Raw genomic sequence first — 21,622 nt, 5'->3', positions numbered from 1 at the left:
TTTTTTCCTACACTAAAATTAAACTCTCTACAGGAGGTCATAAAATTGCCACTAAATAATTTATTTTGAACTTAAAATAAATTATCTCTATGTAACTGTCAATTTTTTCTGATTTAAATCGACATTTACTTACGAAAATGAGGCAGCATCCGAGTTGAGTCCCGAAATTAAAATTCATAGTTACCTATACTAGTTGGGTCCCGTAATTATTTTTCGGTTAATAGTATTTAATACTAATGTTTTCCTTCCCATTTTAACAGACTTCGGACTGTCTATGATCTATTTTTGCCCGAAGATATGCGTAAAAATGTTTTTTGCCAATAAAATGTTTAATTATTAGAATTTATTATACAAAATGTTATGTAAGTAGTTGATACAAATATACAATACAAGCGAAAAAATTATAAAAAATATTTATTATATAATATTAAACATGATTTAAAAAAATCACTTTAGTGTGTTCTTTGTACAATTGTATAAAACATTAATTATACGAAATCAAATAGAATTATTTTTTCAGTAGATTTATACGTGACACAAAATGAAATGCTTTAATTATACTACAATAATGGAGGAAACGGTTAAATTAATTTTTATTTACATCAAAGTGATTTTTTTAATCGTATTTTAGATTCTAAGCGGAGCAATGAAGGTGGAAAAGTGAATCTTGTTGGTTCATTCGAGATGAGGTTAAAATTAAATATTTTCAGTAGTTTTCAAACGCGTCAAGAAAAAAAAATTAAGAAAAATAATAATTTTCATTGAATGTTTATATTGCATTTTAAAAAACACCAACATTTTATTTAATTATTTCGCCTCTTTTTGAGCTATTTATAGTAATTTAAAAATTATTTTAAAAGTTTAATTTTTATATATTATCCCGTTTTACCCACGCATTGCAGTCAATTTATTGTTGTAATTTAAAATTTAAAGTGAATTCAATCAAAAGTAAAATTAGCTTGCATTTTTAAAGTACTTATACAGTCTACCAACTTTATAATATTTAGTTCAATAACGAAGATTTTTAGTTAAACTTTTATGTTTAACTTGTGTTTGAGACGTTTGAGTACCTATATAACATTTTAATACCTATGTTTAGTTTTTTAGATTCTGAGCGAAACGATGAATCTATATTGATTTTATAATGAGAATAAATGCTTTAATTTTTAACTCCAATATTATCATTTCTGGTAGGAAATGTGGTGTATTGTTGATACTTTTGGTAAGTCAAAATTACAATTTTTTTTCGTGTGTATTGTATTTTTGTAATTTGTGTTACTTACATAAAATAATCTGGGGTTCAACTAGTGTATTACCTAAAAGCTAAAATAATCCAGGACCCAACTGCAGTTAACTAACAGTTAACTGGTATGCTATATACATGTGATTACCTCAGTTAGGGATCCAACTATGAGGCTCCATAAAATGTAGAATAATATTTCACTCTACATTTAATTAATCCTTATTAGTAGACTACACAATAACAAAACATATTTGAATATCAATAATATCAACTTAAAATTATATTGTTAGTATAATAATATATATAATTTTTTCATAATTTATTACACTTACCTATTTGTGCAAATACTGGATCCCAATTTTCCATATCAGATTGTATCTAAAAAAGAAATGACAACACTTTCGGTTAAGTACATAATATAATATCATATTAATTATCATTAAAAAATTATAAAAAAATTATAATAATAATTTTAATTATTTAAATATTTATAATAATAGAAAATACCTATGTATTGTAGTACCTTAATAATAATTTACACAATACAAATTCTGAAAGAAATTAAAAATAAATCTTTATCCTCGTGTTAAATAATCATCAAGACATTCGTAAAATAGGCTTTCAAAAAAAATATAAGAAGTAAGTGGACATAATAATTGTATTTCATTTTAAAAAACAAGAATTACAATTTTATAATTAAAAACTGGTGTGTCACAAGTTAATTTATTTTAGAGAATACCTAAGTTTTTATTTTTATATGACGATAGAATATGAACGTCACTACACGGCTAGGGGGTGTATTCCTTGATATAATATTACACGCATAATCCGTGTATTATGTGTGTGATCCGACACCTGCATACTTTCTCCTAAATTGGTTATAACTTAAAAGTATGCAAGCAAGGTTCTTTTTCTTTCACGAAAACAGAAATACAGGATAGAAATCCCCAGGATGTGTTTGTCTTTCTCTTGTTTTATTTATCATCAATATTTAATTAAATTTCCTAACAGCCATCAAGATTATTAGTACATTAAAAACATGAATGATTAACAAATGATATCTTTTTAATTTTTACTGTTTCTAAATATATGATTTTCAAAGTTTGGGCTCTAGTTGCACTTATAGAATTGTAATATATTTTATATTAATTGGAATATTTCGGATTATAAACACCTCCCGATTTCATAAATCGGTACAGTAGGACCTGTTTATCAATAGCATACTAACTAATAAGCATATACCTACTACCGATATATGACCAATCGGTTGAATAAAAAATTCTGTCAATATGAAACATTAAAATGTGGCATACTAAAAATAAAAGCTGATCAACACCGGTTCACTTTGGCCTTTTTTATTAGTACCAATAATTAAAATCTACTAATAACGTTAACGAGACATCTAGCACTAGGAGCATTGTGTAGGCTACTAAATGTACATGTCGGTGTTGAACATGAATGAATGGCTCGGTCGGATAGCTACAAATCATGCTTTATAATATACATAAATATAAATTAAATAACAATCTTTTCTTTTGTATACATCATCAGTTTAATCTATCAAATAATGTATAATATATATCTTTTTAACCGTGTTTATCAATTTTTGAGACATGTTTTATGTTATAATATAATAAAAATGAGGGGGACGGAGTGGCCGAGCGGACTAAGGCGTAGGCTGCGACGCAGCCGACCCGAGTTCGATACCTCGGTCGCAAACGGCATTTTTCTTCGGGCAAGTCACGGTGTCCGGAGAGCAAGTGCCGCCATCCCCCACCCGGGCATGGCAGATACCTACGGGTGCCCAAATTAAAAATTCTGCCAAAACAAACACACACGTGTAAACAAATCTACAGTACCCTCCCCTACAGAACCACAGGCTAATGACCTAGTAGTCGAAGCCTTCATCCAAATAAAAAAAAATAAAATAAAAATAAAAATAAAAATGAATTATAATAATTATTGTAAAGATCTACCTATTTTTTTCCATTTTTGAAGGGTTCTGTTATATATTATGAATTAAATATAAGTTTATAATATTATTTTCTTTTGTGTATTTGTGATTATTTATTAATGAATGAGATCATAAAAAATATGCTGAGTATCCATTGTGGAATGTAATATTTTATAATGAACCTTAATTCATTGAAGTATAAAATTAAATAGTAAATGAATGGAGGCATGCAGTAAACATAATGATACTACAATAAGCAAATGAGCGTAGGTTGTGATATGTATAAGCATAAAATATTTAAATAAAAAATTCCAACAAGTCAAATACTAAATGAGAAAAAAGTAATTGCTAGCAATATTTAAAAAATAGTGTCGAGCACTCGTCAGTCGTCATACTTCATTCATCTTTACACATAACATAGACACAATACAAATATACAATATAGTGATTTATCATGATAAATTAATGAGAAAGAAATGAGAAATCATTCATAAGTTCATAACATTTGAAAAACAATCCCAATCAAGACTGAACATTACGTAGGTAGGTAGATACTATACATTTGAAACAATTAATAGTAAAATGAATACTATGTTTATTCAATGAATTATAAAAATAAAATATTAATTGCAAATACTGACTTTTGAAAGACATATTATAAATTAATTTTTGGTTACTGCGAAACACTAATGTATTAATACTGTACGAAAATTGACTTACTTCTTTGACAACTTGGCTACATTTATCAGCTACTTTCAACAATTTGTCAAATATTAAATCATATTCTTCTATGGATAAGATGTCCATTCTACGCAACGGCTCTCCATATAGTTCTTTGGCGGATTTCAGGCATGTAATATATGCCATCTCATCGTAAATGAATTTTTCAGTAAGACAATATCTTCCATCGTTTTCTAATAAAAATAAAATACATACGCTGAAACTTAATTGTTCAATAATATTATATAATATAGTTATTGTGCATTTATAAGAACACTTGTCTATTCAATATTTGATCTATTTCATTCATTACTAAGGTAATAAAATACGTAGGTATTTAAATTTAGAGCCTTGAAATAATATTCTTAATAATCAATTTTAACTTGTTCTTCATATAACCATACATTTATGCAGGCCCGTCTCATCTAAATTGGTTCTTATACATTCTCTTTCGGCTACTATATAATATATTATTACACCTACTTATAATTATATAAATCTACTCATTAATTCACTTCACCTCTAAGCTTTTAAATTTTTACCATTTGTTATTATTAACCTTACATGGCATGCCTTTTCACAGGGGTGGTGTCCTGCAAAGATTTATTATTTTTATGTGGTGGACGGTGGGGCTTAGACATAATATTAAATCCACAAATCCACCACTTTAAATTAGTAAGTAAGTAAGTACAGCCGTATTCTAGGCACTCATACAAATAGTAGAAACTATAATATTATATTGATTACATTTAAAAAAATATATGACACTAAAATAAAACCAATTGATTGCAATAAAAAAAAAATAAAAATAATTAGAGTAATATATATAATATATAGTATAGCTTATAAGTTATAACTTTACACTGCGTAGACAAAAAAATTCTATGACTTACCGTTGATAAAAGTTGATAAATATTATATTTATAATTTTAAACTCATTGAATTTGTCGATTAATTAAGGATTAATATGATATAATACTGATTTAAAAAAAAAATTTCTTTGAAAATTACTAATTAGTGAAATGCATCATATTATTCCATAACTAAAGAGCCTTCAAGTAAGTAACTTCTCTACGGTATAGTATATACGAGTGTCCGAGTATAAAATATATCTATTTAAAATTATTATTACATTTTACTGACCCACACTTTAAATAGTGAACAATTCAATAAATGTTTACTTAATAAAATTCGTTAATTTTAAATTATATGTATGTATATAATTCACATAATATCATATAATTATATATTTTCTTCACACGATGAAACGACAGGCGACTCGCATAGGCAACTAATACAACACAACCGTCAAACAAGTAAAATGGTACAAACGATGAAGGGCGAACATACGTAAACAACAATATTGTATTATTTACCGTGCTTTTGGTCTGAATGGAATTGGTCTTCTTGAACAATTACAATGTCTCCTACTAGAAAATCAATAGTGGAGTTTTCGTCAATTTCAGCTAGTGACCCGCCCAGATAATAACCAGGCTGTTCCAGGCTGAATTCGAATACCAAACCGGCCAGCAATTGCTTAATCGTCTGATCACTAGATCCCGTCATCTGAAACACAAAAGAGATAATCTATTTAGAATTTTGTACATTTTATTTAAGTCCTGCGTGAAATAGTTTAAATCAAAAATCAATTATTAATAGTATTAAAAAGTAGAAATAAATGGCAAACATTATACGACAACTGGTCCAACTTTTAAATAAATTGTACGTCAACTCTAGTTATCATCAAAACCAAGGTCAGCGCTATGGATATCAAATGTCAATACGTTCAATAAAAACAAATATAAGACGAGCCAGTACCCTTAAACATAAATAAAACATATCATAAATGTTGAAATTAGGGGATGAGTCACTGTAGTAATTATCGAAAATATTATATTTATTTATTATTTTTAGTGTATATATATATGATAAATTTAAATTGTATAGATCAACTTTCAAAGAAATAATTTTTATATATTTAGTTAGGATAGTTAAGCGAGAACACAAACTAGAACAAGTTATTGTCTAAATTAGCATTTTTAAATTTTCAGGAAATATCCTTATACTTCTATGTGTATTATTGTAGGGTTGTAAATCTAATAAGTAATACAAAATATATAAAACCACTCAACTTTTTAATTGAAAAACGTTGTTAGCTAGATATCCAGATGACTGTATAATATAGTGATATACCATATTATAATGACCTTAAATAATTTTAAATTGTTTTTTAACGTTCATACTATTTACCTATCCAAGTTTATAGTTAAAAAGTGTATGTTAAAAAACTACTAAACTTGCTTAATTTGTATTATTTCCCATATTTTAGTAAACGAGTACCTATACAGTATACACACCTACTATGACGATCATTAATATTCTGTGTCTTTATAACGTTATAGGTATATGGTCAATTTGTACAGAAATATAATTTGTATCTACTGGTGTTTATTATATTATGGTTATTTTTTAGGCACTATCAAAACAATCTGTTACGTGTTGTTTTGACTCTTTTAGTGATATTTTATATGAAAATGAAAGTGTCAAATTTAATTACATAGTTTACTATTAATTTTAGTAATTGCGTGCTCGTTGACCATGAAATAATCATAGCTCTACGCCCGTTATATCATATGGTGATTGTCTTGTTTGTTAAAATACGATTGATGGACGACAGCAAGTTGGCAGATAGGTAACGCCTATATATAGAAGTGCCAAAACATTATTTTAATATTTAATTGTTAGAGCAACAAACAGCATAATATTATACAAGTCTCACGATATAAAAACAAAATAAACGATACCACTGCAGTAATACTATTTTATGGAAATCACATGCAAGGGCATAGAGATGTAATTTACAAGTTTTTTTTAATCCAAATTCAAATGTGAACATTTACGAAACGAGTCGGCGACGGCATCCATCGTATAAAATACACAGGTATTACGCATAGTGATAGTAAATATATTATATAACTGGGTATGCATATTTTAGGTGAAAAAAGATATTTTGTGAGATACTCACACATGGATGATCCGTAAAGCTCTCCCTAATTTAGCTAGTTGATAGCAAATAATATATAATTATGCTATAATAAAGCGTATAATAACATCATAGCTATAGCGCCTAGGCTGACGTGTGTAGGCGAGTGTGCGGTAGTTGGATAAGCCACAATCTAACGTAAATAATATATTTCATTTGTTTTCAAATTGCTTAGAACTGTCTTGCACTAATTTGCAATTAATTCGCCGGACATTTATACACCGTTTCGGAATTTTTTTTTATTCTGGCCGTATTTCAGTTATATGCTGCGTTTAACACGTCTGTTTGACTCGTCTGCGAGCACGCGCATTTCATAATGCGTGTGCCGCACTTGATAGCGTCATAATAACTCATAATATATTATTAAACACTAACCGTGGAACGCTAACGATCGTATACTATTAATCGAATTATCATATAATGATGTTTCCCGTATGTATGTATATAAACTACCGCTGTACCTACATCATGTGTGCCTAATAATAATATAATATATAAACGGTTCGCGTGGAATCGAAAAAAAATTACACCCGCCGTATAACGGTTATTTGTGACCTTGCGTAAGGCCGTGGGTGAAATTTTCACACACGCGGTCAATAATAAAAATCGTATTACTGCATTTAAGGTCGTAAACTAGAGATCGCGTACACTAGGTAATCGCAGCCTCCGGGCGCACGCAAACTATGACCATCGACGACGACGACGACGGCCGCGGCAGAAGCAGATCGCCGACCGTAAACCGTTACGCGTAGAGACGTTTATTTCTTACGTATTATATATATTTTATTATTTATATATATATATGTACTTTACAAACCCGTTTCGCGTAAACCGGGAAGATAACTTGGCGCGTATGTTATTGTACGAAAAATGAAAATACGCAGTGTAGAATATTATAGATGTGAGGTACCCATACGGTCAATAGTATAATATAATATTTATGTTGGCCTGCGGTTGAGTAAACAAAAAACTTTTCTGTACGCCACGCGCTCTCCCAGAAAGATTTCCTCGGGATCCGTAAGTGTAACACGTATATATATAATATACATTTAATGGTAGGTAGTATAGCCAGTAGGTAGCACTGGTAGCAGCTGGTAACTTGTAACCGTGCGGTATATACCATTATAAATTATAATCGTATCCAGGTAGTCAATAGAATATAGTCCAATTAACAATAATAAATGCTCTATTGGCATAATATTATAGTATCGTTGTTGTCTATGACTTGTTTCTTTTCGATCGCACGTTAACTGATTTATGTATAAAACACGAGTATAAAATACAGTTTCTCCGAGATGTTCACCAATGTGAAATTTTAAACTGGATCGACCAAACACATTTCCTATAAACCCGCTCATAGAGATTTAAAAAATATATATGATCGCAACAATTAATAGGTATAGTTATTTTATAAACATTGTGTGGAAACTGTTGGCCAGTGGAAATATGGCATATTACCTACTACTGAGTACTGACTACTGTTGGTAAAAAACTATATTCGAGTTGAACCAAATAAAACATTGAAGATACCTATTATTAAGCCTCTGTCGAATATCAATAAACGATACCAATTTATGGATATTTCAATATTTGGTAGTATGGTATACTCAAATGGAAACTTAAACGCTTATTAGAGTTTGTTATGTAATAATTGTTACAATCGATTCTGCATATCATATTCAATCTTTTAACTGCAGTAAACAATATATTCAGAATTTCGATTTGCAATTATTTAACAATTGCTACGATTGCACAATAAAAAAAACTTACACCATACCTCCAACTTGGACAGATGTGTGTCATTAAGTTGTTGGGTGTTATTATCATAATGGCCTATCGTCTATCACCTATATAGCAAATTACACACTAATCGAAAGTAGCAACCAAAATGATTCATTATAAATATCGTAACCGTTATAATATTATATTATGTTTACCAGACACCAATTTTGATAAATTTAATTTAATAGATGTTCAGCACAATATGTATATCATTATCATTGTTCCATTTTTAGGATTTGAAGGTAAATATCAATTTTTGTACTAATATATAGGTACTACATAATAAAAAAAAATTTAATAAATCGAATGATGTAATCGAAAATACCTATAGTAAAATTGTATCAGCTTCAGAATTTAATGTATACACAACAACAACAAAATTAATTTCCATTTGGGCTTACTTGCATTTTAGCAAGGATTATTCAAACACAGTTAAAAAAATATTCAAAACTAATGTAGGTACAGGTTTAAATAACTTTAAATAATATAACGAAACCTATATTGTAAATTTGCACATAATATAATTCTATGCTTCAGGTTTAGCATTATTATGCGTTTATGGTTTATACTTCTTAGAACGACCAATTTTTTAAAGATAATATTCTGAAATTGTTGTCGATAAAAGAATATGTTTACAGTTACGTCTATTGTTAATTGTTATTGAAGATTGTTTTGAAGAGATTATATTATACATCTGATGAATTCAAATATATTTATACTCTATTAAAATAAAATAAACGTTTCGTAAAATATTTTTCTTTGAAATGATCTTTTAAAACAAGGGTTCCTAAAATAAAATATAAAACAATAATTTAAAGATAAAAGTAAAAAAGCTTTCGACAGGATAGGTATTGCCTATCTTTTAACTTTCTTTCCAATTAATGTATACCTACACGGCTACATATACATTAAACATTTATAATTCAACGAAACATGCAATTATTTCTGTAAAAGAATATATAATACTTGTACTTCCGGAATACCGCAATTCAGTGTAGTAATAATGGACGATTTCGAATAGACACGGAATTTAATCAACTCCGTAATCCGTAGTTACTCATTTTATCAGCGACTACAGGGAGATTATCTAAGTAAACGTATTAAAAAATTATCGAATCGAAGATAACGGGAATTATTCATAAAACCATTTACATCATGAAACTCTGAGACCTCTTCGACCTCCCATACTGCATAAAATATCATATTGTGTTAGGTACACAATATATTTTTAAAAATCAATTACCTCGCGATTCACACTATGAACGTATAAACTGTTATGCGTACAATGCACTATGATCATATAATAAATAGTCGTCGGTAGGTAGGTTATAGGTAGGTACATTACACATCCAACAATATCTAATATAAATATCCACATGATTATTGCACACCTGTGAGATTAATTTTATAAACAATTTTACAGTGCAATTGTTCATCAGTGCCTACATAATATTATCGTCACGAACTTAAACCTCATGTTTTTCTCCTTATTTATTTAATATATTACCATTTTAAGAAAAATTAAATTAAAAATTTTACCACAAATACTTTTTAAGTACCTATACTGTTCTGACACAAAACTAAAAAAAAAAAAATCTAACAAATAATAACAAAAATAATATATCTGTCAACAACTGTATCCCATAACTCTTCTATGCCTCAAGCATGCATTTATTTACTTCTTATTTTTTTTTAATAATTCGTTCAATGATGATATAATATCATTGCGAATTAGTCGTTATATACAGGGTGTAACAGATACAACTGACTTTTAGAATAACGTTTGTTCCAATCGATATTTAAAATTTTTTTTTTTTATATATAATTCATAGTCACTTGCGTTACACATATATTATACAAAAAATTATTTTTATTTTTTACCAGAAAATAAAAATTTAAAATTTGATTTAATTTTTTTTAGATATATTCAAATTCGCCAATTTATGAATCTGATCATAAGAACAATGTTGATAGTAAAAACATTGATCGAAGTCAAATTGTTTAATTTTTAGGAATTTTTAAAATATCAATATTTTTTGATTAAATGAATTTGAAACGTAATAACTTTTTCAAAATATTTTTTTTGGGAATTTTCTGATATGAGTATATTTCTCAAATTATTTACTAATCATATAATTTTAACAATTTTTGTCATACAATTAAGTAGCATAATTTTTTTTTTATCGTCAAGTCTTTCTGTTACACTTTGTATAATAATTTAATATTGATTTGTATATTATGAATTTAAATAAAATGTATTTTGCATCGGTAATTAATTTCTAGGTACAGAATACTACCGCAAATAGATTCTTAATTTACGTAAAATATACGATTATTATTATAGTGTATAGTAGTGTACGAATAAAATAGTCTACGTAGGTATACATACTAATAATAATTAATATAACTACAAACACCAAACTTCATAATATATCACATACTTAAGGAGTATAATTTCTATAATTTACATTTTTATACCATATAATAAGTATCCTGTCACAAAACCTACTTCTTTTTTCAAAGATTATCAGTATTCCAGTAAGTTGTTAAGCAGAAGACTTTATTGAAAATATAGATGTATCTAAATCGAAACGTGGACGAGTAGTTTGGAGTTATTTAAATTTGTGTCCTAAGTATTGGCCCATATATAATACTTTAAAAAAGGACAAGTAAGTAACCGCTTTGCTGTGCCTCGTAATATTGAGTACGTGACTAAAATGCACCTGTGTTAAATTTGAATTCAATGATAAATAATTACATCCAAAAACCGATGATGAGTAAAGTCCCTGTCAGCCATTAGTAAAACATGAGTTCTACTAAGTAAATAGTTTATGATTATAAGTATTTTATATATACATAGTTCACCTTTAATATTTTTTTGCGATTATTTTGAATTTTTTGCCTCCCCTTCTCTACAAGTACCAACTACATCAAAAACTACAAAGTCGAAAATCGAAGCATTTTTACTGCTCCATAAGGTAATGAGACATTACTAATGACTGATGACAGACAACAAAAATCACATTGTAAAACCAATACATACATCGCTCTGCTCAGAATCTAAAGTCAGAATTTGAATAAATTCATGAATAAATTCATGATTAAATGAAAAGATGGGGGTGAGCATGTTTGATGAATGATGAATCACTTTGCAGTATATTTTGATTCTACAAAAAATCAAAAAGCAGTGTTGTTCTGTGATGTGATCCTTTATATACAATCATCTGTAAGGGCCGCCCCGTAGATGCAGCATATATATCTAAAGTCGTTAGGTTATCCGGGATATTCAATTTCGGTTCGGGGGGAGGGGGGTCTATTCATACACAATTCTCCGCAATGGCCGTGGCATTCATATCATACACATAAAACATTAAATCTAAAGACCCGACGTGGATAAAATAAACGGAGATCGTAAACATGGAAACGGATGCAATAATACAGACTTTTTTTTAATTACAGCCCTAGAAAAATATTTTAAATATTTTCCGTGTATAATATATGTGTATATGGTGCTATCACGAAATCGTTGCGTTAAGTCAAGGGAAAATCAATTTTTATTGGAATATAACGAATTGGATATATTATTGGTATATATATGTATATATATGTCCATAATGAGAACACATCTATTGGGTGATTAGGACAGGACTCAGGAGAGCTTGTGATGATTGTATCATCTAATGGTAGATTAGTGATTACTACGTTAGTGTTTAACGTTGAATAATATTATAGAGTCGTGAGTTGAAATCCCATATAGCACCGGCTACATTTTCACACTCTGACTAACCTACACGCAGGGTGGGTCAGTGGCAGATTTAACCGTCGTTTAATCAAAAAATTCCAACTGGGTTCCACCTTTATTTTGCTCTGGGGCCCACCTAAATTATAACGAAAAGATTTTGTAAAAGGCAGGTATAGGTATGGAACAACTAATGTGTTGGACGACTATTCTTATTTTTAATACTAAAATGTTAAATTCACACTCTGCAGGGGTGGGCCATGCCCATGTTAGTTCCTCCAAGAAGACGCCTAACTGAGTTAACTATAAATACGTTTAAGTATACAACTTAGTAGCTATATACCTTTAAACGAACAGTTTTAAATTTCACCAAATTAATGTGCAATAAAATAATAATATATATGAATCATAAAATTAATGTCCTATAGGGCACAAGTGTACTTAATATTTTTATATTGTTCACTTCAACGCAGAGATATATTATATAATGATATGTAATAGTTTTAGTAAAATACAACATTTATTATAGAAAGTGAGAAATGCATAAAACTAAACATGTAAAAATGTCAGTAAAAAAATTAACAAATGAGTTCATACTTTAAGAACTAAACTTAGGCTAACTTTTTGTTGACGAACATAAAAATATAAAGGTGAAATTTGGTGATCGGACATTTATCACACGTTTGAAATAAAAGATATGGATAAAATAAGTATCAGTATCTTATGTATAGTATAACTTTCCATTAAACATGCTGATATTAATTACGTGTTGGTTGTTCTGAACCTACCAAGTCACTGACCGGTTGGCGAAATAAAAAAACTATAATATTATCGTAAAATACATACATCGTTTTTACCAACAGAATATTTACTAGCAATAATATAAACTATAGTATTCTATTTTGAATTTTAAGTACAGTAAATAATGTTCAGTTAAAAATATAAAGCATATCTTAATAAAATATATATTACAGCTGTTACCGAATAATACGTTTATTATTGCTAAATTACTGCGACAACATCTTGTCAGCTATAATGCATATAGAATAATCACTTGTACAGTCTAGGTATAATGAAATCCATTGGGACCGTGTGTAATGTATATATGTTGGAACCTACATGCATATTAAGTCGAATACCCGAGGTGGGAAATAAAAATAAATTCTCAGGGGTGTACACCGCACGGGACTATACAGAAACTACGGTATGCCGTATTTCTGTAAGTACCGTCACTATTCTTTCGATTGTAATAATAATAAATGTATTATATAACAATAATACAACACGCGTTTGTGACAGATTTGGGCGTGTATACAATGATGTGCGAGTTCGTACATCCAAAGCCGCGATCGCCGTGTCCGCCCCTCTGTGCATTCGATGCGCCCCGAACGCGGTGTTACGTAATAGTATGGAAAACAAATCGTTGAGCAGAGGTCGTAGTAAAAATAATATTAAAAGTTATAAACACCGATAGACTCTCTCAAGATAATAATATTACACTCGCATACTACCTATATAGCCTACATAGGTATGCCGTATAATGCGTGTGATGGAGGAGGCGGCGGCGGCAATAGTCGCGAGTCGGCGTGCGAAGTGATTACAACTGACTAGACGGCCGGACTGGCGCCTATTATAATATTACGTGCAACTAAATAAAATATCTGGTCGTGTTTTTCGGGTGTCGTGCGAACATCAAATCGTACTTAACAAAAAAATATACCTATATAGACTATATACAATATAATATGATGTATAATATAGTATCTATTATCATGGTATTTTATCAAGGTTAATACTTGTATGTATACAGGGTGGTGGTTTTATTGTTACAAAGGATTAGCCTGAAAACGATATTTTTGTATTATTTGTTATACTTCTGCAGTTCTGCAGCTTACGATAGCTATCATAATTGTATCATAATATTATGATGGCGATCGCTCTGAATACTCAACTTTACATAATATCTTACATTAAGTATAAATACGAGTAATATAAAATGTAATTATTTTGATGTTCGAATTAATTGTTTCGTAATATATGTAACATTACATTACATTATTTTACACAGATAGTAGTAATTAATTATTATATCATATGAAGATTGAAGACCGATCGACGATATTAAATTTCAAGTATAATTATAATGTATATTATGTTGCGTACAGCTTTGATTTATAATGTAATATAAACTTTATAAAGTTATTTTAATAAATGGGATCTAATATGTTCGACTAAACAACATTTTATTCTGTTAACAGTCAAGTGGGGATACTGCGTGGCTAATGTTAATGAGACCACCCTGTGTTACATTATGGAATCCATTATTATGAAGGTATAGGCGCGTCGGCGGCTTTTTGATGATTTTTTTTAATAACAACAGTCTAAAAAAACAAATCTGTCGGATAACTACTTGAATATTCAAAACACGTAAACAAAATATGATAATAAATATAATAATTATACACCGCCGGATAAACTCTATAGGAATGGAACATTATACAGGTCCTGTGTACGTTGTACCTATACTGTGTATATAGTGGCAGGAGCACCCTAACGAAGTACCAAAAGCTATTGCTTATATTTTCTTCACAACTCATAAACAAACATATCACCAGGGACAATCATCCCCTTTTATCATTTAATGATGGGTTTATTTGGATTTTTTTAAGGCATTTAAGGAGTGTTCTTTAGTCATATACAAACTAATTTTTTTAAGATCAGAACTTTTTTTACTGTAAATTTATATAGAAATTGATTTCATTCAAAACATTAAACAACTAAATAAAAATTCGAATGAAAGTTTTTGGGTAAATTATACCCAAAAATGAATGGATTATACGAGGCATCATTAATTATAAAAATAAAAACCATATTTAGGAACATAAATATTTATTTAATATAAAAATTTAAATATATAACATTCGTAATAATGCATGTTATATTTCAAGTTTCGTGGTTAAAATAAATTATTACGAAACCAAAGATACAATTTCTATTACATAATATACAATCTATATTATTACAAATACATAATATATTATCCATTTATGCGATATAAAAAAAACTAAATCACTATATTTAGGTATGTGTAGTAATTATGTGAAGTCAATCGGTATTTCTTTATAGATATATCAATAATTTAATGTTAGTCCGCTCGGCCACTTCGTCCCCCATATATAACATAAATTATAATGCATGATTCACGACAAAATAGTTAAAAACAATAATTACAATAAAATAACTATATTATTTTAAAATAGGTACCTATGTGTATTCATAACTTTTTATTTTCCCTAAATATATTAAAAATTAAAGAATACATTTTACTAATTATAAGTTATATAACCTAATTTATCCTTTTCCAAAGTCATGCTTTAGTAATAATATAAAATATATTATCAAAATTATATACGCTATTTATGCTGAACCTAGATATAAAATTGTAAAATTAATACTTACCTAGGTAGATTTTATGTACTGTTGGACACATTAAGTATTTAAAGTTTAGATGAGCGAAATGGAATGACACAAGGATACCACGCAATATTTTTGTCTACTACTCCGCTTATTAGAACTTTAATACTTATAACTAAAAGCCATTCGTTCGAAATTGTTTACCTTAAAAATTACAAAAAAACATTTTTCTCTGAAACATAAAATTAAAAATGTATGCAGTGGCATTCCATGACAAAAAAAACTTGAGATATAAAAAGTATAACTGTTAAAATAATCCCTCTGTATAGGCATTTATTAATCTTATATAAGATTTATGATTAAGGTAAATTTTTAATTTATAACTGAATATGTTTTACATAACAATTTGTCTCACTAATTGAATTTTATAAATATTTTAATAGATTTTTTATTAGAAACATTGTTTGAACACGTAAGACCGACAATTATACGTGACAATGCGCCTATGCGAGTAAAAACAAGTATTTAACATTATTATCGTATTGGAACAAGATGGAAATGAACTATGTTTAAAGCAATTTTAAAGTCTTTAAAATGTAATGGATGTAATAGTTTAAGTTCCTACAGAGAAATTATCGTCAACTGTATAGCTTAGGTATACCGCGTAGGTTGCTGTTATATTTCCAGTGACAGCGAAATGTAGGTATAATATTATAGTAAAACTGGAAACTACCTACCAACATTTATAATTCCAAACGGCTACGGCTCTCTCCGCATATTGCCTTGGGCAGTTATTTTTTGTTCTACAAAATAATATACTAAAATGTTACATTGTGTACATGCTTTTATTATGAATCAATTGAACTTAATTTAAAGTACGAATTGTACGATTGTGGTATTTTTTAAATAATGAATGCGATAAATTATAATCATATAGCCATATAGGTGTAATTTTCGGAGCGTTCTTCGGGTAAACTTTGTCGCAGTGTCTCTATAACTTAAAGTAGTTTAGGGCGTTTAGGCTGTCTTTAGTAGACCTGCCACTGCAATGGCGTGGTGGTAGTGACTACTGACTAGTGATGTAGAGACCTAGCTTACATTACAAGTAGAATGTAAATAGGTAATGTATATGGTTATATATTGGTAAGTAGAAACCACAGTATAGTGATTATCACCTACCTACTCTACATACACGCTCTTACGTCGTCTGCGAAAGCCATGGAATAATAATAATGTAAACGTTATAATTAATAATGTAGGATTTTAACTAATTTTATAATGAACAATATCATAAAATCAAATCTCTCAATTTTTCTAAACCGAAGACACACTGTACTGTCACAAAATACACAATATATAAAATATAATAATATATGTAATATATATAATATATAAATCAGTCAGAAATTAAACACGCCTTTTGAACTAAAAACTTAATACATAATATTAATAAATGGTACTCATAATATACGCTTAGGTTAATTAAACTGTGATTGTCTAATTTAAATACTCACTAAGTACAAATATAATATAACTTTTTTTTTAATGAAATATTAACATAATGTACCTACCTATTATAATTCAACCAACATTGAACGTTTATACGCTAATGACAAATAATTCTTACTTATTTGATAAGTAATTTTTGGAACTTACATTTAATCACAAAAATGATCACACCAAATGATGGTAAAAAATACTAGAAATATGTAATTATATTTTAATAAATATCTGAATATTCTGGTGGAAATTATTTTAATAGTTTTCTTGGTTTATTGTTTTATCTTGATTAACACATACTATGTACTATACAGTTGGCAATTGTCACTTTGAAATTAAAAATATTAATTTAATTTTCAATATCTTTAAATAATGACACGTTTTTCTTTCTAATCCCGAATCCTAAAAAATATCGATGAAAATATTATTTTTTGATTTCGTAAAACTAATAATTACAAGAACCCTATCATTAGGAACTTGTATTGACTTCATAAATAGTATCAATAAAAATATATTGAATACATTTTTTAGTATCACGAATTGTGATAGTTTCAAGTTGTAAGTACCTAACCTAACCTACGCTGTTTATACTTTATAGTTTATACGTATAAGTTATAACGTACATATACAAAATATGATAGTAAATTTTTTTTTAAATAAGTAAATTTTTTTCTCGTGAAATAGTAGTTTATTGAAATATTGGATCCATGCCCGGCTCAAGGGGTACACGACATAGACCCTAAGCTTATAGTGACACTTTAGTAGGGGGCGGAATTTTCGTAACATTGATAATATTATTATTTTAGGGGCCGCAAAATATGATTTTGCCTAGAGCACTTTATCGCTTGAGCCGGCCTTATTGAATCTAATTTATCATGCAAGTATATGACATATTGACGAGTTTACAGTGTTGTGTTTTAAGATCGATTTTGAGACAAGTTATTAGAGATGTTGTTTCCGCTGACCGCAGTAACATCACATATATAATTATTAATTATAACGCTCCATTACCCGTGGCGATGACAATCGTCCCACCGTTTTATTTCAAACAATACCAATGTAGGTATGTTATAATATGGCAGGTCATATTGTTATTGTTATTATTACAACTGTCAGTCGCTTGTGTTACAATAACGAACCGTCTTGTCAGATCGGATTCGTGTGTGACACTGTGACATGTGTGAGCGTATAGAAGGTATATAGTTGGTACCTTACTATAGTATGTGCAGCGTTTTGCCCGGAGACGTGGTGGCGCCAGGCAGCTAAGCCGGTTGCATAATCCGCCTATATATAATGATAATATAATATGCATATAAAAATATCATATTATTCTGTTGTATATTAAATCATTATAAAGTAATAACGAACAGACGCGTATGGAGAGGAGGGGTATTATAAGTGTAGTAACACCCCCACTCCTGACATTGTTAACAAAGAAGTGGCGAACAACTGTTACAACTCCCCCCCCCGAGATTGTATCGGGGATTAGATTGTCTATCTTGAAAATATTGTATATTTCTATATGCACTTTAAATGCCCCATATTTTTACGCCTGACAGTAAGTTTTGAAACCGCCAGTAATATCTTGGACGGAAAATGATAATAATATTATGATAACAGGAAGAATCTATGTACTTATTTGATAACTGATAAGATATACCTTGGAAGATAGATTTACCACCAAATCCTCCATATCTATGAAAGGTATAATTCATAAGTTACGACTAATATCTTAAATCGAAGTTTAGGTCACAGATGATGTCAAACTTTAGGTATTATTGTATTAATTATTTGTTGTTTGATTGATTTCAAATAGTATCAATAATATTTAATTGTTTATGTCGACATAAGTTAATTTTTTAATTTTGAAAGCTTTTCATTTTTGTCTAATTTGTATGCGGTAAATTATTTGAGTACAATATTTTGAAATCCAACGATTAAGTATGAAAAGATAGATGGTAAATAAATAAATACTGTTCTATCAATACATTCTATCACACAAAAAACACGACAATGACCGACGCGCAGGAGAGTTGCATTCTTCTATACTTGACAACCACTTTGACCAATAAAAGGAAACCATTTCCACAAAATATATTTCCTCGTAACAATGTGCAGTATATAAGGCGAGGTGGCTTTATAGATGAATGGGTATTGAATATTTTTGCCCCACCTCCCCCCCCCCCCATAATTCAAATTAGTTTGCGCCTCTGGCAAGCGCTATACACAGGTGTAACATGTCTATATGTGTGAACATATTTATATACTGGGCCATTCATTTAACAGATGTAAACACTCATCAGTCAACATCTCAAAAAGCATTAACTCTTTTATAGATTTTTTGATCCTCATAAAGATAATTTTTTAAACACGAAAATCTGTAACTTGTTAATAAAAAGTTAATATTTTTCCAAATAATGTGTGTGTATATTGTTCCAATAATCGTTACACCCTGTATAGTAGGTAGTATTATTGTATAAACTATAAAGTAGTTACGTCTAGGTTACCTACGTAAGTCTTCAGTTTTCCTGATACAACAGCGGCGGCGGTGGGAAACATGTATCTACGGGAAAAAAGGCACGAAACACACGAATCATGCTGTAACATTTCGTATGCAATTCTTGAACAAAATATATTAGTTAGATCGTACATGATGCGTATTATTATGTTGTATTAAAGTCGCATAGATATAATGCACAACTCGTATTACGACCTGCGCAATATCATAATTTAGTATTTAAAACAGCACACGCTATAGCATATGTTATGGTTTTTATTTTGTTTTTGAGGCTGTCTATATACTAGAGGGGTCTGAAATATGTAATATTAAATGTACATGCACAATATAATGTGACTCATTATATTATCTCATGCGCGTATAACCCATAAGTGGTTGTAGGGCACGTCTGCATTCCGAGCACTTTCATTAACGAAAACTTCTTTCGACTGGTACAAATGTCAACATAAAAAAGTATTGTGTTACCTACCTAATTTATAGTTAAAACTTGTCTCTGTACGACTGCCAAGTTTATTTTGTGAAATGAGTAGGTACTTTACATGTCCGATCGAATTTAATACATTTTAGATTATCGGATTCGTATAAGGTGCCCATTCCACTGACCGAAAAATGCATAAATTATCATTGAATTTGGCTTCGACACATTATGCTGACGACGTCATTATAAACATTACTCATTAGTCATTAATACAACTATTATACATTATCAAAGGTTTTAGACACAATAATAATAATAATAATATGAGGTCTGCAAAATATGTTCTTGATGAAAACAATAGGTACTGTTTATATGTTAAGCAAATACCTAGATTAAACATACTTGGAAATCAAAAAAATATTTAAATAAATATTCTAATAAATTATTCTGTGATATTATACAACATATTTATATCAATCGTGTTTGGTTATGTAGGACGTAGGTATATGGCCGAATATTTGTTGTATAATGTACAATATTTAGGAGAATAAAATATGCATTGGGGGTACTTTTACAAATCTATAATAACTTATAACTTATAAGCAACATGTTTATTTGCCAGTGTTCCATATAGGAACTATATATATGACTGATAGTAATGAATAATGATAGTATAGGTGTATAGATGATAACAACACATCACTTAGTAGAATAATGCGTATACTGCATAGTTATAACTATAAGTATTTGTGTACCATACATAAATATATTATATATACTTATATGTGTGCGTTTAAACAGCTATATTATGATGCCTATACCAGTTGTTGAGATACATTATATTATACAAAGAGGAGGGGAGGTTACTATAATGTTATGTGCATATGTGCGCACGGATGGCAAGTCTCACAAGGCTTTCACTTCGTTTTTCTGTTAATTTACTCGGGTGATTTATACACCAACGAAGAAAGAAAGCAATTTATGGCAGCGGGTCCTTTAACACAGTATTAAGTATTTACCCTATAAGGTGAAAAAAAGAAATAGAAAAAATTACTTTTATTAATATATTATATTATTATGTGTTTGACCTTATGCTATATTATATACATATAGGCACTGCATATAGTACACCTACGTTTAGTTTAGGCTAAATTTTAAGATCAAAAGTGCCAGTTTCTAAAAACGACCATATTAATAAAATAGATATGTTAAAAAGGTGCTTATTTCCTTAAAATGTGTTGATACCGTTAATAAAGTATACTTTTAATAGTGATGATCAAAATTGGTCTTG

At 29.1% G+C, this 21,622-nt stretch overlaps 1 protein-coding gene across 1 annotated transcript in view; it reads right to left on the bottom strand.

Annotated features, from left to right (window-relative positions):
* LOC132940078 (rho GTPase-activating protein 20-like) overlaps positions 1–21,622 on the bottom strand; it is a 214,959-nt gene that overhangs the window by 170,013 nt on the left and 23,324 nt on the right. The window contains exons 2-4 of the mRNA XM_061007491.1: positions 5,294–5,483; positions 3,918–4,111; positions 1,576–1,621 (exon numbers count right to left, since the gene is read on the bottom strand). Of these exons, the coding sequence (XP_060863474.1) occupies positions 1,576–1,621; positions 3,918–4,111; positions 5,294–5,483 (430 nt within the window). The remainder of the gene's footprint in view (positions 1–1,575; positions 1,622–3,917; positions 4,112–5,293; positions 5,484–21,622) is intronic.

The sequence above is a fragment of the Metopolophium dirhodum genome, chromosome 3 (assembly GCF_019925205.1).
Source record: "Metopolophium dirhodum isolate CAU chromosome 3, ASM1992520v1, whole genome shotgun sequence".
In the NCBI taxonomy this organism is placed as follows: Eukaryota; Metazoa; Arthropoda; class Insecta; order Hemiptera; family Aphididae; genus Metopolophium; species Metopolophium dirhodum.
This window is presented reverse-complemented; position numbering and strand designations above follow the sequence as displayed.